Consider the following 21,582-nt stretch of genomic DNA (forward strand, 5'->3'; position numbering starts at 1 on the left):
TATCCCGAGGCAAAGTTTGCCTTGATTCGCTTGTAAAGAGTCACACACCTGTTACTGGGAGACTGAGTGATGTCCCTCTCATTCAAACCTTATCTGGGGTACCTAAACTGGGTCCGTCAAATGATAATTACGCAAGAATTAGTATCAAATCTCATGACAAATCAAGATTTAGCGAGATTTTTGGCAAGATTCTTAAAATATCATTTAATTGTTCTCAAAATTAATGTGGATAGAAATTTTATAGGAATTTAAGATTTAAACTTAGAGTTCAGAAAGTTCTTACCAATTTTGGCGAGATTAGAGATAAATTTTACGATGATTTGCTAAACCGATGACAACACAACGGAATGGGAGATGATTTGATTTAGGGAAACCATAATATTTCACAGCAATGGAGAGAAAAATATTTGCAATTAAGAGAATGAAAAAGAAAAAAAGGACGAAGAAATAGAGAGAAAATAAATAAAATTTTGTTTTGGTTTGGAAAAGGAACAAGAATACAAACATAATTAGGAAAAGGCTAAATACCTAGGGTTTTCAAATTTTAAGGGGCTAGATAGCAATTTACCCATTGTTTTCAAAAATAGAAAAGAAATGAAGGAATTGACATGAATTGAACTTGGGATTTCAAGAAGGTAAGAAGAATACTTAACCATTGGGCTACTATCCACACTTGTTAAGTTTAAACTATGTGAATGGAACCTAAGACCTCTAAGAAAAAGGAGTAGTAACTAACCATCAAACCTAATCATTTTTCTTAATTATTTATTTCATCTAATCCTATATAATTTGAGTTGTTACACATTAAAGTTGGAAGGATAAATAAGTTAATCATGGTTCAAACAAATACTCATATCTATATAATTAAAATATTCATATTTATTATTAGGTTAAAATATGTCATAAGTCTTTGTACTCTTTGTAAATTTGGAATTTAGCTCGTGTACTTTTATTTTTGGGAATTTAATCATACTGTTTAGATTTTAAAATTCAGGTCCAACTATTAACACTATTAAAATTATTTTGTTAAATCTAGGTTCATTATAACGTCACTTTTTAAGTTAATGGCTACCAAATGAGTATTTTTATTTAAAAATGTCACATCAGTAAAATTAAAAAAAATGACAGTGATAATAATTGCACTTGAATTTTGAAATTTGAAAAGTACGAGGACTAAATTTTAAATTTATGAAGAGTACATGGACTTATGGCATAATTTAACCTTTATACTGTAAAACATTTATTATTAATATATTTATAATTGTATCATATATTTATTATTAAAATATTAATATATATATATATATATATTTCAAGAATATACAAAGAATATTATTTAAACTTTAAAATTATTATTTTAAAATTTATTATTAAAATAAAATCTTAATATTAAATAATTTATTAAAATAATAAGTTATCTTAACAATTAAATACGTATGTTTAATAACATTTAAAAATATAAATAATCTATGTTTTTAATATTTTAAAAGTAACCTCCTAAACTCGACCTATACGTTATGGCTAGATTGAGAAGGCTACATTAGCCATCGAAATGACGAAGCTAACTTACGTTACTTTTGAATACCTAAAATAAACTCATTTTAAAGAAAATCGTAGTTGTACTTTGAGTTAGCTTAGAAACATTCATTCATTAGGTCTATATACTTAAGATTCATTTTATTGTTGATAGTAATGTTTTAGAAGAACTGTTTGCTTGTCACTCTTCTTTAAAAAAAAAAACTCAATGTTAAACTAATGTAACGGAAAAACCATTTTTCAAGTCATTTTGGAAACTTAGTTGCCTTATCGATTTGTTTTTGGTTCATTTGCAATGTAGTGGAAACTAGGGAACAATATCAAATTTTACTTAAGTCCGATATCATGCATTATCCGGTTATTATGCTTGAGTAATCCATGCTTGCAAAAATCCCCAAAACAAAAGTTACCAAGCCATAGGCCAGAAATAATTAAAAATTACAAACCAAAATCAATAAAGACTTAATAATACTTATTAAGAATAATCCGAGGTCCAAGGAGATTCTCCGTATGCTGAGTTCAGTCCTAATTTTGAGGTTTACTTGAAAAGTTAAACACTATTGGGGGGTGAGCTTATGAAAAGCTGTTAAACGGAAAAAAAAACATAACTATCGAATACAATGAAACATATTAGCATTAAAAAAGATAAAACCATCATAGGAATTTCAAATCATCACATAGCCATTATCAATATCAATGTCAAATGGTGTATGAGTATGGGACATCATTCATTCGAGTAACAATCATTAATTTTGATATCATTCAATACAACAAAATACAATACGTAGCATAAATCAATAACATTTTAATATGTCGTGAACATGATGCAATGCAAAAAGGTTCCTACCCATACCATCCGCTACACACCACGAGTTCCCCAAAACCCGTTATCCAAACTCCAAAACATTTATGGGCTTAAGCCCGATGTGGTTAAAACCGCCGATAATAATATGCAAAAAATTCTGCCAGTAAAAATGCAGCCAAGCTACTAGTAAAAATGCGATAAATTGCTATTCCCCTTGGTACTTCAGGTGCAGTGTACTGACTACGAATAATGCAGACTTAATATGCCATTGATGCTCCACGGAACTCCTCCGTCAACTACAAAATCCCAACCCAATGCATATGCAATATGTCACACAATCTCATACACAATCATATCTCAATACTTTTCACATTCACTTGACATGCTCAGCATGTTCTCAATAATCACATACTTTCAGAAATGGAAATATTGTTCCAATACTTCAAATTACCATTGTGTTGGTATCAATCAATATCGTTCAATTTCACATACTTTACGGATTTTCATTTTGCTTAAATAGCACCCTTTTCAGTACACAATATATCAAATATCTCATGCGTTCAAATCATACATAAGCTTAATATATCACCACATTATATCATTCAGTCAAACATTCTCATATCTCATAACTCAAATATGCAATTACAAACTAAGTCAAACATTCATACTATCAAACTAACAATTTTGCCAACATGTTAGTCTTTTAAGGCTCGAAACATACCCTGTTCGACCACTCACAAAATCAATAATTTGGCTATTAAGTCAATCCAATCATCAAGCTAATTTATCAAATATAACATGATATTTAACATTTTCAAACAATTTTATGAGTTTAGTACCAACACCTTATTTTTCATTTCCTCACAACACACTAGTGAATCTTCCAATTTTCCTAATAATTCCTTAAACAAACCAAAACCAAAATTTAGTGTAAATTTAATCAATTTACCATTAATCCAGCTCCCAAAACCCACTTATGATTTCAAACCAATGTTGAAATTATAACTATTTTATGAATCTAAACTAGTTAGATTCATTACACTGTATCGATGCTAACTGTACATACAATCGTTCTTTGCCTTTACAAATGATTTGGGGCATTTGGGTCAGCATCTAATTCAATAATATACTAAAAAATCAGTAGCTAATAAATGATTAAATTCCTTCATTTAATCAATTCATAACCTTTACCCAACAACTATGTCGAAATAACAAACTAGTTACCCATAATTGCACTTACACTTCACCATTTGTGGGTTTCCAATGGCCAATCGATCAAGAACATTTTTTCCTGATTGAAATGGGTTTAAAAGCTGATTAGGAGGGTTCAAGAACTCAAACTAAGGCTGGAAAAATATAAGCAAGAACCAAGAAACAAAACAGCCCCCTTTCTTGCACATAGGCGTATGCACCACCACCCATGGTGGCTAAAATTGGGGCTAAATTTTAAAATGGTTTGAGATCTCATTAAAATCTGGAAAAATACCTTTGAAATCATTTAAAATCCCCCAAATTCCAGATCTGAAATTTTTGGTTTTTAATTGACAAAATTAATCAAGAAATTGAAGAGAAAAGAGACCTTATCCAAGCTAGTCGAGAGAAACAACAATGACACTTGTAGACACTCAATTTTGCCCAGGCCCAGAAATAATTTCAAAAAAGAAAAACAAAGTCCAAGTCCAGTACAAAATTACAAACATATAATTTGGCCCAATCAAAATGGCCCATTCCTTGAAAAGATTGAAGGTCCATCTATGAGCTTGACTCATATGGAAATATAATCTTTAAGGATATGCAATCTTAGATATGATATGCAATCTTAGATATGATACAATCTTAGATATGATATGCAATCTTAGATATGATCTTGTAATCTTGGAGATTTAATTTGTAGATATCCTTTAATCTTAACCGTTGATGTAATTGATCTGTACCGTTGGATTTGGGGAGGCTCAACTATAAATAGAGGCCTCTCCTTTCATTGTAAAACACTTGAGTTTTGGGAAGCAATAAGAATTCTTGAAGAGCATTCACTCAAATTTCTCTCCCTCTTGCGTTCTTATTCTCTATGGTTTGTTCTTATTTTATTCTTTGTCTATCTTAGTTTTTCAACCTTTTTTATTTTAATTTCTTCATTTTTCAAATATGTATATTTATCCCTATCTTTTATACATTTGATTATGTATTTTATATATTATAATATTTAACCTTTTATATAGTTTATTTTCAAATATATATTTTCTATGCATGTATATATATTATATTATCATTTCATGTATTTTGAACTATTGCATTATATTTTTCTAATTTGTAAATGTTCTATTTATTCATTTTTTAGTGTATGTCATTTATCTTATTTGTGCATAGTTTCATTTTTTCATATGCTATGTTTAATTATTTCTTTTATGTGCTATTTTATGATATATATTGTTGTATAATTTTGCATGTATTATGTTTTTCTTTTAGTTTACTCATGTTTTTATTTGTTTATTATCTTATATTTACTCTAGTATGATTTTTTTCATTAAACGTATGTTCATGTTATTTAGTTTTGTCTTAATGATATTATTTATGTTTGTATGGAAATGTTAGAATATTTTGTATATCTATGCTTCATGATGCATTAATATGTCATCCTAAAACGTCATTTAAAATAATATTCCAAGGTTTTTTAAAAAAAAATAAAAGGCAATGCTTGATGTTTGGAAACTTTGAGAAAGGTAGTGCCTAACTTCATCGGGTTGCGACTTTTCTCGTTGAATTGAATAGTCAAGCACCCTTCTAAGTGATTTTGAGTTTTCAAAACTTAAACAATTATTTTGAGATTTCAAAACATAGTGTCCTAACTTACTGGATATGGTGTTTTGTTGTTTGAGATAGAAATTTTCGAAAGACGAGCTTAGTTTCGAAGGTTTTAAAATGTTGCGTCCTAACTTACTGGATGTGATGTTTTGACTCGTTTAAAATAAGTGAGCCTTAATTTTCAAAATTAAGACATTCTAATTAAAAGAGGTTTGCATATTAAAACTTTCAAATTTTCAACATTAAAGACACTTGATAATCAATTAGGTACCAATTTTTGGGCGTTACGAGGGTGCTAACCCTTCCTCGTACGTAACCGACTCCCGAATCTGTTTTCTCGACTTTCGTAGACCAAAATTAATGTTTTAAAATAAAACATTTTATAAGGTGATCCAATCACACCTAAAAAGATTGGTGGCGACTCCCGTTTTCGTTTTTCTTAAAGTCAATTCCCATTTTCCAAAACTCAATTTAAAAATGGTTTCGACAGCTTGGCGACTTCACTGGGGACTAATAAGAGAGTCAAGCCGTGTAATTGATTATCTCTTGTCTTAATGTTGAAAATTAAAAATTTTAAAATTTAATCCTCTTTGCATTACATGTGTTTGTATTATTGCATGTGTTGCTATATTCTGATACGCATTGCATTTGCATGACCGTTGTGGTCACACCCTTAAGTGGGAGTGAGAAGCTACACCTTCGTGAGGTTTTCGCCTCCGTGTAGGATAGTGGATCACTTTCGGGATACATCCGTACCTATGGTTTCGTGAGATTTTCATCTCCGTGTAGCCATAGAGAAATGTATTCCCCTGAACTGAACTCGATTCAAATGAGCCTATAATGGGTGAGGATCGAGGAATCTGCTGGTTCGGGTACCTCAAACTTTAGAAACAAACCACATATAGAAAAACAGTAAGAGCTCAATATAGATAGAATTATACTTAGTTTATCTTTTTGTTTATTAATATCATATGATACTGACTATTTTCTTTCTTTTGTGCATGTCATTTTGCATTTAAAAGGAATCGATTGACGGTCAGTTTCTAAGTTAGAAAGTTTTATTATGGAGAATGGACTTCTTGATAGAATGGAGGGCAATGCTAACGTCCATAAATGGTCAAAGGAAACGCTGAAGGATACACATCAGAATTATGGGGTTACACTCGCATCAGCGTGGCGCAAAATAATCTCCAAGAGTTAAAGGAAATATGGGATTAATGGAGTAATGAAGCCAAGCAGTTGTTCTATAATAACTAAGGGGACTTGCAGTATTTGCTGGACAGGAGGATAGATGAGCAATTCAAAGTGAGTGTGGGAGTATTGATGGACACTTCTACCATTATAGCATTTCTCTTTCATATGAAGACGGTTGCCATGTGGATGGTAAGGGTATTGGAAAGAAAGTGATTGATAGAGTGCATGAGGCTTACAAAAATGAGTTGGATGAAAAGAATTTTGCCTATGATGGTAAAAAGCTCGTTTACTATAGGACCACTACCAAACAACAAGCTTGAGTTTACTGTTGTACTTATTAGAAACAATGGAAATGCAAGCCCCGATGGCCTGGATAGCTCAAGTAAGCGTGAAAGAAAGTGATTAAAAAAGACCGTATCATACAAAGACCTTTAGAGATTAGCTATGCTACGAAGGTACTGAGGCAGGATGCTCTATATGGGTAGAAATCTGAAAGCTCTCAAGAAACATTGAGGATATAGGATATTATTTTAAGGTAGCACATTGCAGAACGAGATACCTACCTGTTCGCTAATCTATCTCAAAATAATCAGAACAACTTCACAGGTATTAGAGGAGGTGCCCTTAGCTACACGGATTACCCCACAGGTGAGGTCGTAGCTCAAACTCAAGAGGCAGTTGACTATTTATAGACATTGGCGGCACAGGCTGACATATTGAGCACCAATATGAGCTACAATCTGATCGTGGCCAAGAGTTTGTTTTGTTGTTAAAACTTTAGGCATTAGGGCGAAAGCGTATTTGTAATCCATTTACATGTAAAGATATTCTTTTTCTAAATAAAGTTTTCTAAATGAGATTGAATCGAGATCGATACCTTTTGCATTCATTTGCATCTTATAGCATTTCATTGCGTCATTTGCATTCAAAATTATAAAAAGACCCTAATTAGTTAAAGTTATTAAAAAGAGAAAGAAAAAGAGAGAGAGAAAAGAGGGTCACGGCTGAGTGAAAAAGAAGTTGAATGGGAATTAATGATGTTCCCTTACATATCCCTGACTTTTGTGTCAGGAGGGATAGCTTACCTGGAGAAGGGGGTTTGGAAATGAAAATCATCCCATCAATGTCATACATGAGGAAGGGACTGAACAAAGAAACCTTAAGGGCTTTTACCCTTACGAACCGGGAAGTTCTTTAAACAATTGGACTGCAAAAGAACTTGCTGTAATATTTAGGAATTTTACAGAGTAATATTCAGAACACTCTTGTTGCTCTAAAGCCTAGGTGTAATGAGATTTCTTTTGAGAAGTGGGCTCATGTTCAGACATTTTATTTTCAATAAAACATACTTTTATTATTTATCCGAGTAAATATTCTTTCATTCTGATTCTTTTGACCTTTGACATTCTTTATAAATTTTCATTTCATGTAAATAGTCATTCTTGAATTCATTTATTCCTTGTATATTCTTTGTGTGCCTATCATAGATCCCTAGATATCAATGACATGGGCAATGATACTACAGATTTAGAGTTCCTTTTGAGTGCGATATATGTTTAGAGGAATCTCAGTACTTTGAAGGTGATAGAAATTGTGACTTGTTTCTGAATTTGTTGAAAATGGTTTTTACCCCATGAAGTGGTGGTAGGAAATATAGCCTTAGAGGAAGGAAAGATTGCGAAATTGGAATTAGTTGAGGAGACAAAACAAGACCTTGTTGAGACTATTATGGGAATTCAAAAATGTGGTCCAAAGACGCATGCAGGAGGATTTGCAATTGCCAGGATAAACATGAGGTTTTGGGGCACTGTTGGTCCACCATGGAAAGGGATCGCATCAGTTGTACAATGAATGCCAAATTTAAAGGAGTTAAGACTTATGGGGCATGTATGTTATGGGCCCGAGCTCGTCAAAAGTTTCAAGCTGACAATAACTCATCTTTGTGGACGTCAACTACTCCATTAAGAGGGGGTGATAGCTTCATATGCCAATATTACAAAGTCAAAAGTCATCCATTTTGTAACACCCCAAACCTGGCCCAGACGTTATGGCCGAATCTGACGTGCCACATTGGAGTTGAAAACCCACGTTCCGTTTTAGTGTTTTAAAACCATATATTTTGTTGAGTTAACAAAGTGTATAGAAGCTGGGCACCAGGTAAGTATCTGAGACAGAGGAGGTGAGCCATGAAGGCTGCTTAAGTACCAAGCTCTTTGATTGGATCCAATCCTAGACATGCCCACAACCATAGCCACACTTTGTTATATCAAGTTTAAATTTGTTTAAGTGGACGTCTTTGATAAATCGATTAATTGTGGTGTTGAGATATTTTGAAAACAAGCATCGCTTTGAAAACACGTCCTAAGTCTAGCCCATTTGAATAATTATCAACCAGGTTTGAAGTTATTAAAAATAAACTAATCCTGAAAAGAAATAAAAGAAAAGTTAAAATTGGCCTTATTACAACCCAAAAATAAATAATAATTAAAGGAAATTAAATGAAAACCAACGCTTATTTAAAAGCCCAAAGACGATAACCGTGGCCACTCTAAATCCCCTCCTACCAAGTCCCCACATCAAGGCTCACCTGCAAGGTTAAGGAAAGGGGTGAGTTTGGAAACTCACAGTGCAACAAGCCCTTTCGAGCCCAAAACAATGATGACTGTTGGGTCTAAGCCCAAATCCCATCTCAAACATGTATTGGGCCATAGCCCTTTTCATATTTCATATTTCATAACACTGGACCGAAGCCTTTTCAAATTTCATATTACTGGGCCGAAGCCTTTACTGTAAACGGTATGGCGTATAGGCCCATTTCAATATCACATACGATGTCAATGAAAGAATGCAAGCCCAATTGGGGAGACTACTCAACCTACCATCCGCTACTCTCCACCCGTACCAACCAACACACCATGTGGGGATTAACTCGACCCACCCCACCATAACTCTCACCGGCAAAGATAGTCTTTATCATATAACCTGGAGGCCTAGCCTCTTTTAATAACTGGGGCAAAAGCCCTTTTAATAACTGGGGCATAAGCCCTTTAATAACTGGGGCATAAGCCCTTTAATAACTGGGGCATAAGCCTTTTAATAACTGGGGCATAAGCCTTTTTTCACTTCCTCCATTCATATAAAAACCCAACCCAATGCATTATGAATACATCATGTGCATATCATACATATCATGTGCATATCATACATGTCATGTGCATATCATACATACCATGTTTATCAAAATCCCATGTATTAAAATCATACATAAACCCTAGGGGTATAATGGTCATTTTACCTATGGGCAAAACGGTTATTTTCATGTTATAAGGGTAATCTTGTAATTTTACCAAAAATTAGGGTTTCCATGTTCATTAACGGTTACTAACAATTCATAGGTGCAAACAGTGATTCTGGCTCATTTTTTTTAGCGAAATCGAGTTATTGGGCCCAAAACCCCTAATGGGCCCTACTTAGCCGATTTTTTCATCTAGGCCGATTTAGCCTATATCCATAACAGCATTAACAGTCTTCACATGCAATTTAACAGATTTCCGTTTTCTACCAATTTTACCCAAATGGGCCCGAAAGCCTATTGGGCCCTATTGCAGCCCCTCGAGGCCCAACTTACCGTGAATGCCAAAAATCACGTTATTACCATTTCCAATGTTCCTGATCATCATCTTAACGAATCTAACTAACTAATGAGCATTCACTTGCTCACGAGTCCTCGAAATGCCAAAATTTTGGCATTTCGGCTTTTCGGCATTTATCACTTTAAGCTATGAAAAAGGGCTCGTTACACACCTGATTTGTGATATTCCTTGACGAGATCTCCTATGCGATTTCTCCTATAATCAACCACTTATAGATTAGACCATGTTAATATTAAACTAAATCGAAAACTACCTATTATCATCACTTACACATTCGGCCACCATCCAGAATGGCCCTTGGGTTCATACCTTTGCCGGAGTTGATGACTAGATTTAGTCACTCCGATGATCCAAGCTTTTCACACACTCCTCAATCGGTAGCCTTTAATCCTCACTAGCACCAACAAACCAAATAACACCAAAAACCCTTTTAGCGTTAGTCGACAGAGGGGCTTTCAGCTTTTCTTAAACCACAAGATACAAATGGAAAGGAGGTTCAATACTTACCAAGATATCTACTCGTTGAAGAACGCTCCAAATACCTTCCTACCCCATATCCGCTAGAATCCAACTTAAACATGCATAGAAAATAGATCTAAATATTAATTCCTAATCACTAAAATATGAAGCTTTCAACTTTCCAAAGAAATATTAATCTAAGCTATTACGAGGTTAGTACACACCATTACGGGTTGAAGTTGAAACGCTTCCATAATCAATCACCTACGATAACCACCACCGCCACTCAAACTCAACTATTCCAATATCAATATATGTAAATCTTAAGCACATCAGTCATACGGAACATAAGGGCATATTCGTCATTTTACCATACAAGGGTATTACGGTCACTTTACCCTACAGGGGCTTTACGGTCTTTTTACCTAATAGGGGTATTTTAGTCACTTCACCCTACAAGGGTGTTTTGGTAAATCTACAAACCAAGGCTATTTCAATAAATTTTGTAAACCAATAGTATTTTTATAATTTTTAGAAAGTCAAGGGTATTTCTGTAACTTTGTAAATTAGGGGTATTTTGGTAATTTTACAAATTGAGGGTATTTCGGTAATTTCACAAACTAAGGGTATTTTGGTAATTTTACAAACTAGGGGTATTTTGGTAATTTTACAAACTATGGGTATTTTGGTAATTTTACAAACCAAGGGTATTTTAGTAATTTTGTAAATCGAGGGTAAAATAGTAATTCTGTAAATTAAAATTAAAATAGTAATTCTGTAAATCTAGGGTAAAACGGTAATTCTGTAAATCAAGGGTAAAACGATAATTATGTAAATCGGGGGTAAAACGGTAATTCTATAAATCGGGGGTACTTTGGTAATTTTACAAGTCGAAGGTATTTCAGTAATTTTACAAATCGAGGGTATTTCAATATTTTTACAAACTAAGGGTATTTCGGTAATTTTAGTAAACTAAAGTATTCTAAACAGGGATAACAATACGAATGGGCCTAAAGCCTATTCTCAGCCCAAATGGGCCCACACGCTCGTGTGGCCCTTTTAGCCCAAATCTAGCCACAGATATTAGATTCACCTAGCCTAGCCCAATATTTACTACACAATCAAACAACTTATCCAATTGGGCCTGTAGGCCCATTGGGCCCACATGGCCCCTTTTGGCCCATCGCGGCCCGAAGTAGCCATCCTACAGCTAGAGTAGTAAGAAATACACACCTGATAGGAGACTGGAGTTAATCCCCACTCCGAACACTCTTAGCCGACGCCCAACCCAAACGAGCACGCCATACAGCGAAAGGGATCAGCCAAGAAAGGTACCTCTACTCTCCTCATGGTTCTCTCTATTTAAAACCAGCTTTGCATCCACTCTTATGTTAGCTTCCCGATGTGGGATCCCTCCAACATTAGAGTTTAAATTCAACACCAACTCTTGCCACCTGTTAGCAAAATAAATGCTCTTGCTTGCCATGGGATTCAACCCATGCCTCTCTCGAGATGCTCCTCACGCTACTTGCCACTAAGCCACAAGGCTTTTGTGTCATATTTTATCCCCAATTAATTATAAGGTCTAAAGGCCAAAGTCCAAGTTCCCTAAAAAAAACCCAAAATAAATTGCAAGAGCCAAGGCTTGAACCAGTGCTCCCATACAACCTTAATGACGCCACAACCACTAGACTACAAGCTTCCTTGTGTCCTTTATTTAACACAATAATTTAAAACCCTCATCCAAGCATCCAAGTTTTTCACTTAATACCAAAATTTTGCTAAAGCCCAAGTTTGAACCCAAGATTTCTCTAACACTTCTCGTATTATTAACCACCAAAGCGGACATTTAATTGTGTCATTTCATTGCACAATTAAATACCTATATAAAACCTCCTTACAAACCCACACTCAAGGCCCAATACTTCTAGGCCCAAATTCGGGGTGTTACACATTTCAAAAAAAAAAAGAGAAGAATATCATATCCAACTGCATAATGCCAAAAGTTTGCAGTCTTTTCAAAGATAAGACGTCATACCACAGTACAACAAAGGTTGCCAAAAGAAAAGAAAAAGAAGAAAAAATAAATTACAGAAGATGACCGAGACTGGTAAAAATTGGCATAAGAAACTACCTCTTACTCTCTATGCTTACGCTGGGGCAAACACCTTCAATTGCAGTTGTTTTAAAGGTTTCAGCCATCATCCTTGGAATGGGTGCATTGTTTGGCTCTCCTGAGCAGTCTTATATGCCGTCAATAGCTGTGATGGTTAGCTCCAAGCGTTGGCCATTGGTTTCCAGGGGCATCAGGTCGTACACAGTCTCTGAAACTTAAAATGATAGATTCTTTCTTCAAAACAAGTTTCTGACAAAGTGGATGACGGTATCATGAAAGAAGCTCTCTTAGACTTCTATTCAAGTTCAGGGAAGAGAAAGCCTGATCAAATCATTATTTTCAGGGATGGGGTTAGCGAGTCTCAATTCAATCAAGTTTTGATCAAGTTATTGAGGCTTGCAAGTTCCTTGACGAGAAGTGGAACCCTAAAGATTGTGGTTGTTGTTGTACGAAAAACCATCATACCAAGTTTTTTTCAACAGGGATCTCCTGAAAATGTGCTACATGGTATTATCATTGACAACAAAGTATGCCATCCAAAGAACAATGATTTTTACCTTGGTACCCATGCTGGAATGATTAGAATCACGAGGCAAACCCACTATCATGTTCTCTTAGACCAGGCTGGGTTTTCGGCTGATGATCTGCAAGAGTTTGTTCATTCTCTATCCTATATGTATCAAAGGAGCACCACAGCCATATTTGTTGTGGCTCCTATTTGCTACGCTCATTTGGCAGCTTCATAGTTGGGGGCAATTTATGACGATTAGGGATGCTTCAGAAACATCATCGAGTCATGGTAGGATGTATGTTCCGGAAGTAATCCCTGTACCTCAGCTTTTCAGGTTGAAGGATAAAGTCAGCAACTTCATTCTTGTCTGCTGAGAATCATTGAACCATCTTTTTGGAGGGTTTGACAAACAACAACCAGGACTACTACTGGGCCAATCCCTTTCTCATGGGTTTATGAATCAAGATTTTTCTTCCAAGCTTTGATGGAGTCAAGAATTGAATACCTCTAGTAAATTTAACTTGAAAGTATTCATCCTAAGCAAATGTACCAAGAATGGATGACACAGACTTATGACAAAGAAGGTTCGTCCAAAAGAATTTCATAAAGGAAACCTTGTGCTGAAAGAGATCCTTCCCATGCAAAAGGATGCCGAATTAGGAAGGGCCATATGTTGCGAAGAGGGCTTTCTCTAGAGGTACATTGATTTTGACAAGAAATGGATAGGAAGAATTTATCTGATCCAGTGAATTCGGACTCGGTCAAGGAATAATTTGTCTGAAGGAGAAGGGAAGCCAAGGTGAAAACCCGCAAAAGGCACTTTGGGACTTCTACTTCAAAAAAAAAAAGGAAAAGAAAAGAAAAAGAAAAGAGAAAAAAATAAAAAGAAAAAAGAGAAAAATAAAAAAGAAAAATGGAGAGGCCAATGTAAAAACCCGCAAAGGGCGCATTGAGACCAAAGGGGTTTTGAGTTGAAAACCCGAAAGGGCAGCTCAAATTTTAAAGAGCACACGATAATCTTGCTATATCTGATTCAACGAAGAGTGAAGCGCGTTGCATATCGGGGCATCAACAAAGTACTTTGGATCTTTTAAACACATGTTGAATTCAAGAAAGTCTTCATGGAGCTGGCATATAAACGCTCAAGCGGCGATATCTAGAGCATCTAACTTTTGTCCTGTTTGCTATCTTTAGATTCTTTTTCTTCTCAAAGATAGGCTTTCAGATTAATTTCATTTGTATTTTTGACAAATTTATTCAAATCTAATAATTCTCAAGATTAAATTCATCTTCTATTATCCTTAAAGTATGTTGCATTAAAATAATGATAGATGAACTAAATATCTTTACAAATGAAGTTTTGCATATTACTCTGGAAATTTCTGTATAATACAAGAAACTAAAACAAGACAATTGTTTAAAGAATTTTCATATTTGAGGGTCGGATGTACTCGGGGAAATTTCTTTTTCAGTCTAAAAGGTGGTTGGACGTTTTAAGCAATATTGATCTTAAGAAAAGATCATTCTATAAACATCTCCAGCGGGTCACAACATTTGGAGAATGGTACAATAGGACTAAGTTGATTCATCAAGATAAAACTTCGATGAGGGAATAAGTGATGACGTCCGAAATAGGGGTCATATTCATAACATTTTGCATTAGGAGAATTTGACTCACTTCGATCATAGCATTCTAATTATTAGACATGAACTCATATACATTCTATAGGTTATGTCTTTTATGGGGCAATGTAGATCAAAGAAACAAGATTTGGCATCCCTGTGTTTATAGAGAACAAATCGAAGATAGCAGATCAAAGATTTCTGCATAGCATCCCTGTGTTTATAGGGAACAAATCGAAGATAGCAGATCTAACATTCCTGTGCTTACAGCAAAGCAGATCGAAGATTTCAGCATGGCATCCCTGTGTTTATAGGGAACAAGTTGAAGATAGCAGATTTGGCATTCTTGTGCTTACAAGGAACAAATCGAAGACATAGCTGATTTGGCTTTCACGGTTTACGCTGAAGCAAATCTAAGATGATTTGGCATCTCTGTATTGTCAAAGAACAAATCGAAGTTTGGCGTCTCCATATTCGACGGAGAGCAGACACATAGTAGATCTGGCCTTCATATGTTTATACTGAAGCAGATCCAAGGTGATTTGGCATCCTTGTGCTTACAAGGAACAAATCGAAGACATAGCTGATTTAGCTTTCACGTGCTTACGATGAAGCAAATCTAAGATGATTTGGCATCTCTGTATTGTCAGAGAACAAATCGAAGTTTGGCGTCTCCATATTCGACGGAGAGCAGACACATAGCAGATCTAATCTTCAGATGTTTATACTAAAGTAGATCCAAGATGATTTGGCATTCTTGTACTTACAAGGAACAAATCGAAGACATAGCTGATTTGGCTTTCACGTGCTTACAATGAAGCAAATCTAAGATGATTTGGCATCTCAGTATTGTCAGAGAACAAATCGAAGTTTGGCGTCTTCATATTCGACGGAGGGAAGACACATAGCAGATCTAACCTTCAGATGATTAGACTGAAGCAGATCCAAGATAGTTTGGTATCCTTGTGCTTACAAGGAGCAAATTAAAGACATAGTTGATTTGGTTTTCTCGTGCTTACGATGAAGCAAATCTAAGATGATTTGGCATCTCTGTATTGTCAGAAAACAGATCGAAGATAATAGATTTGGCGTCTCTGTATTAGACGGGGAGCAGATTAAAGATAGCAGATATCGCCTTCCTAAGTTGCAGTGAAGCAGATTGAAGCCGTCAAGAGGCCATTTAAAGAAGATCAAGGATCAAAAACTCAAGACTCGGCGAGCCCGGGCAAAATTGGTCCTTTTATAGTCTTTGCTCTATTCCTGTTACACAGCAATGAGCAAAGAGTGGCAGCTGTAGACACTCAATTTTGCCCGGGCCCAGAAATAATTTCAAAAAAAAAAAGTCCAAGTCCAGTACAAAATTACAAACATATAATTTGGCCCAATCGAAATGGCCCATTACTTGAAAAGATTGAGGGTCCATCTATGAGCTTGACTCATATGGAAATATAATCTTTAAGGATATGCAATCTTAGATATGATACAATCTTAGATATGATATGCAATCTTAGATATGATCTTGTAATCTTGGAGATTTAATTTGTAGATATCCTTTAATCTTAACCGTTGATGTAATTGATCATGTATCTGTTGGATTTGGGGAGGCTCAACTATAAATAGAGGCCTCTCCTTCATTGTAAAACACTTGAGTTTTGGGAAGCAATAAGAATTCTTGAAGAGCATTCACTCAAATTTCTCTCCTCTTGCGTTCTTACTCTCGTGGTTTGTTCTTATTTTATTCTTCGTCTATCTTAGTTTTTCAACCTTTTTATTTTAATTTCTTCATTTTTCAAATATGTATATTTATCCCTATCTTTTATACATTTGATTATGTATTTTATATATTATAATATTTAACCTTTTATATAGTTTATTTTCAAATATATATTTTCTATGCATGTATATATATTATATTATCATTTCATGTATTTTGAACTATTGCATTATATTTTTCTAATTTGTAAATGTTCTATTTATTCATTTTTTAGTGTATGTCATTTATCTTATTTGTGCATAGTTTCATTTTTTCATATGCTATGTTTAATTATTTCTTTTATGTGCTATTTTATGATATATATTGTTGTATAATTTTTGCATGTATTATGTTTTTCTTTTAGTTTACTCATGTTTTTATTTGTTTATTATCTTATATTTACTCTAGTATGATTTTTTTTCATTAAACGTATGTTCATGTTATTTAGTTTTGTCTTAATGATATTATTTATGTTTGTATGGAAATGTTAGAATATTTTGTATATCTATGCTTCATGATGCATTAATATGTCATCCTAAAACGTCATTTAAAATAATATTCCAAGGTTTTTTTTAAAAAAAAAAATAAAAGGCAATGCTTGATGTTTGGAAACTTTGAGAAAGGTAGTGCCCTAACTTACTGGGTTGCGACTTTTCTCGTTGAATTCGAATAGTCAAGCACCCTTCTAAGTGATTTTGAGTTTTCAAAACTTAAACAATTATTTTGAGATTTCAAAACATAGTGTCCTAACTTACTGGATATGGTGTTTTGTTGTTTCGAGATAGAAATTTTCGAAAGACGAGCTTAGTTTCGAAGGTTTTAAAATGTTGCGTCCTAACTTACTGGATGTGATGTTTTGACTCGTTTAAAATAAGTGAGCCTTAATTTTCAAAATTAAGACATTCTAATTAAAAGAGGTTTGCATATTAAAACTTTCAAATTTTCAACATTAAAGACACTTGATAATCAATTAGGTACCAATTTTTGGGCGTTACGAGGGTGCTAACCCTTCCTCGTACGTAACCGACTCTCGAATCCATTTTCTCGACTTTCGTAGACCAAAATTAATGTTTTAAAACAAAACATTTTATAAGGTGATCCAATCACACCTAAAAAGATTGGTGGCGACTCCCGTTTTCGTTTTTCTTAAAGTCGATTCCCATTTTCCAAAACTCAATTTAAAAATGGTTTCGACAACACTTTCTTGGCAATGTTCGAGATTGATCTTGGAGTTCAAGATTTTAGATTTGGGGCTGATTTTAATGAGGAAAAATGACAGCAATATGGTGGAGAATATGTTAACAAATCTTGTGGCAAAAAGAAAAAAAAAGAAGAAAGAGATAATAAAACTAGGTGTAGGCGATGATAACAATGGAGGAAATGAAAAAAAAAGTTAAAATCAAAGAGAAGGAGAGGAACGGGTAGGGCAATTAGGAGGAAGATTAAAGGCTGATTATTATTGAAAAATTAATATTTATACCTAGGTTAACTAGGCTTGGATGGCCCACACATTAAAATAAGGGGTTTTTGTCAAAAAATTAAATTATTTACATGGGAATGGAATTGAAGATAGGACCTCAAGAATAAATTCACTAATGTTTAACCATCAAACCAATAACTCATTTTTAATATAATTTTGAAATATTTATTTTAAAAAATAAGACATGTCACAAACTAAGGTTTAAGGCAAAATTTGCAAAATAATAAAAACAGTGAAAGAGAAAGGATTTGAACTTAGGTTTCAATAAACATTTCACTAACACTTAACCAACAAACCAATACCTCATTTATTTTTTAGAAATGCATAGATAATTTCAAAAATTAAGGCATGACCACACACACACTCTTTCTCTCTATTCACAAACTCGATTGTACTAACCCTGAATTTTAGGATATTACATTAACTGTTTTTAAAATTAAAATTTAAAATTTATTAATATAATAATATTAGGTTTGATTGAAGTTAATTTTTATATAAAAATAAAATTACTTATCAAGGGATTTTTTTCCAAAAAATGACTTGTGTTTTTTAAAAAGATTAGTCATTTTACACCAAAAAAAGCTTATTTTTTGTTGAGCTGTAAGTCATATTCGATTTCCATAAAACAAACACATGAAACTGTAGAAAACATTTTAGGTAAGTCTTTTTTTATGAAACAAACACACCCTAAGTTCCAACCATAAAATGATAGTGATGTCCCAACCCTCTTATGGATGGCTTAACTATTGGCAAAAAGAATAGGCATAATGATTTATTTAACTCTCCAACTTTATAAACAATGTCATTTTAGTCTTTCATTTACTTTTTCATCTTCTTAAACTTGCCTTTTTTTGTTAAATCACTCCAAAATGGATGAAAAAGTAAACATTTGCTAACTTTGCTAATGTGGCAATCCACTAAGTTAACAATAAATTTTAAAAATTTAAAATATTAAAATATTTATACTTTTTAATTATTTTAAATTTTAAAAATTTTAAAAATTTTAAAATTAATTAATTATTGACGTGGTATCCATGTGTATGCCACATCAAGAAGTTAACTTTTCATCAATAAGTTAACTTTTCCATCAATTTTGGGTAATATGATAAATAATGAGAGTTTAATAGCTAAAAGAGACGAAAAATTAAATGAATGAATAAATTGATTTTTTTGTAAAAGGACCAAATAAATTATTGTGCCAAAAAATATTCCACGTGAAATTGGTTCTTGTATTTTTAATATGGTACATATTTAAATTCTTAATTTTTAATATATGTATTTCACTCATTTTCTGTTTAACTGTTTTCATATTTTATAGTATATTAATATAAAATCAATATCATAAATTACGTGAAAAATAGATTTAAGTTTGTTTCTTTTATAATTTAAATTACTTTAATTATTATCTTATTCATGTGTCAATTATTTTAAATTTTAATAACAAATATTTTAAATTAAATTAAATTATAATTATACGTGAATGTAATAATATGATAGAAAAAATATTCTCCTCGATTTAAAAATTTCTTCAAACTCGTATAGATATTATAGATTTAATTTTAATATAATTTTATACAAAATCATATATTATAAAATTGAAAAATAGGTTAGATTAGGTTTAACTCCAGTCTTTGATGGTTGAAATTCAACTCAGTATTTTTTAAATTAAATCCTCCTAAATGTTATACGAAATTTCGTATTTCAACAAATAATTACTCAAATATAACGAAATATGGAAGCGTGCCTTAAGAGATCATGAGTTCTGCCCATGCAATGAGTGAGTTGCACTACGGCGTCGTTTCATCTGAATGCTTGGCTTGATTTTCACTTTGTGTTGAAATGTATAATTCGAGCAATAACTTCTATAAATATACGAAATATTGGAAAAACAAAATTAAAATTTTAAAAATAATATCTACATTAATGTATACCATATGTTTTGAGAAAAATCATTTTAAAGTTAAAATTGATGTAAAATATTGTATACTAGTCCTTTAAACAATGATTTCAATTTATCAATTAGAGGTTGGCCGGCCTGGCCGTCATTGAATTGACTAAATTTACTAAAATTCCCTTCACCCCACGTGCATGGCAATGTGTCCCCGTTGGATCCACAAAAGTAAACTACCATTGTTATATTATTATTAGATAGATAGATTTGTTCACTTAATATTTATAAATACTTATAATTAAATTTAAGTTCTGAACAGAGCTAAATTAAAATAAAAATATCATCCATGGGTACCTGTAAAAAAAAAAAAACTTTCCTAGTAATTTTGAATCTTTGATGCCTTTATATTGTATTGCAGAGCAAATTAAATATTGAATTAACAAGATTCAATTGAATTGCTTTTTGAACCCAAAGCAATATTGATCGTATTTGTGGATACAAGATTTGGTTGCATTGGTGTATTACTTGCAAATTTTTCCGTAAAAACATTGAAATAATGCGGCTTTTACCCAATATAAATATTAAAACAATGCATGCAGGTATGTAAAATTCATGAATGGAAGCTTGCTAAGCAGTGTAGCAGAAACAAGAGCTTGTAGCTTACATTATATAGGTCATAGGCTAATACGTAGGGTACTGTTTTCCCTGCAAAACCCACCAAAAGAAGAGAGAGCCGAGGGTACAAAAATGGAGAAAACGAAAGAACAAAACCGCCTACTTTCTTTTACCGAACCAGATGTTTTTCCTGGAACCACTTGGAGATTGAGTGCTAGATTCTTTTGTCTTCAACCTCCTCATCTCTTCCTTGTCTTCTTTCCTTTTCGTTCCAGGCTTTTGTTTGCTGCCCACTGATGATTTCCTAGCTTTCTTGTCTGAATAACAATGGCGGCCCTCTTCCTCACCCTCCACCTCCTGCTCCAAACGATGGCTTGGACCAGAAGAAGCATCGGAGGCCATAGAGTCATCAGTTTCGGCTTCATGATTGGCATCTGTTTGGCTTTCGTCAGCACCGTCGAAACGATCACCATCATCATCGTCGTCGTCGTGGTCAGCATCAGTGCCTGCGTCGCCGTCATCGTCGGCTGCGGCGTCACCAATGTACATTGTCCACCCTGATTCACTGCTGTGGCATTCTTCGGCGCCTCCGAAGATATTGGAAGGCTCCATATGATATGAGTAAAGAATAAAGATGGAGTAGAAACAAGAATCAAGCAAATGATGAAAGGTTTTGAGTTGTTAAATATAGGAAAGCAGCTTTGAAGATAAAAACAACAGAACCCATCTCACTCAAACTATATTAATTGCCTTAGGATATACTAGATAATTCCAACACCTGGAAGCCAGGTTAAATACCATTGTTAATGCAATGTTACTGTTGTTATGTCCTCATTTTGCTTTTTATTTCTTAATCATATTTATTGTCTGTATTCGTCATCATATATAGCATTTATTATCATAATAGTCCAGAAACAAAGAATTAAAATTTATTTAAATTATACCTTTTCTTTTTGTAAATACAAAATCCTACTTCTCCCAGCTTAATCAAATTTTAGCTTTGGTTTTGACCGATGCTTAAGTATAAAATGGGTTCGAATTGTATTAGAGGCCTTATTGTTAGAGTTTTATTTTTTCTTGGAATTAAAAAATTGATTTTGATTTGTTTATATATTATTTATTATTAAATAGAATAAAACAATTT

The 21,582-nt window shown here is 33.4% G+C and overlaps 1 protein-coding gene across 1 annotated transcript; it reads right to left on the reverse strand.

Annotated features, from left to right (window-relative positions):
* Positions 1–20,597: 20,597 nt before the first annotated feature.
* On the reverse strand, positions 20,598–21,265 carry LOC108481560 (protein SOB FIVE-LIKE 1-like). The gene has a single exon (XM_053018321.1). The coding sequence runs from the start codon at positions 21,048–21,050 to the stop codon at positions 20,598–20,600; it is 453 nt and encodes a 150-aa protein (XP_052874281.1). The 5' UTR covers positions 21,051–21,265.
* Positions 21,266–21,582: the final 317 nt, after the last annotated feature.

This window comes from Gossypium arboreum, chromosome 1 (genome assembly GCF_025698485.1).
Source record: "Gossypium arboreum isolate Shixiya-1 chromosome 1, ASM2569848v2, whole genome shotgun sequence".
Lineage (NCBI taxonomy): Eukaryota > Viridiplantae > Streptophyta > Magnoliopsida > Malvales > Malvaceae > Gossypium > Gossypium arboreum.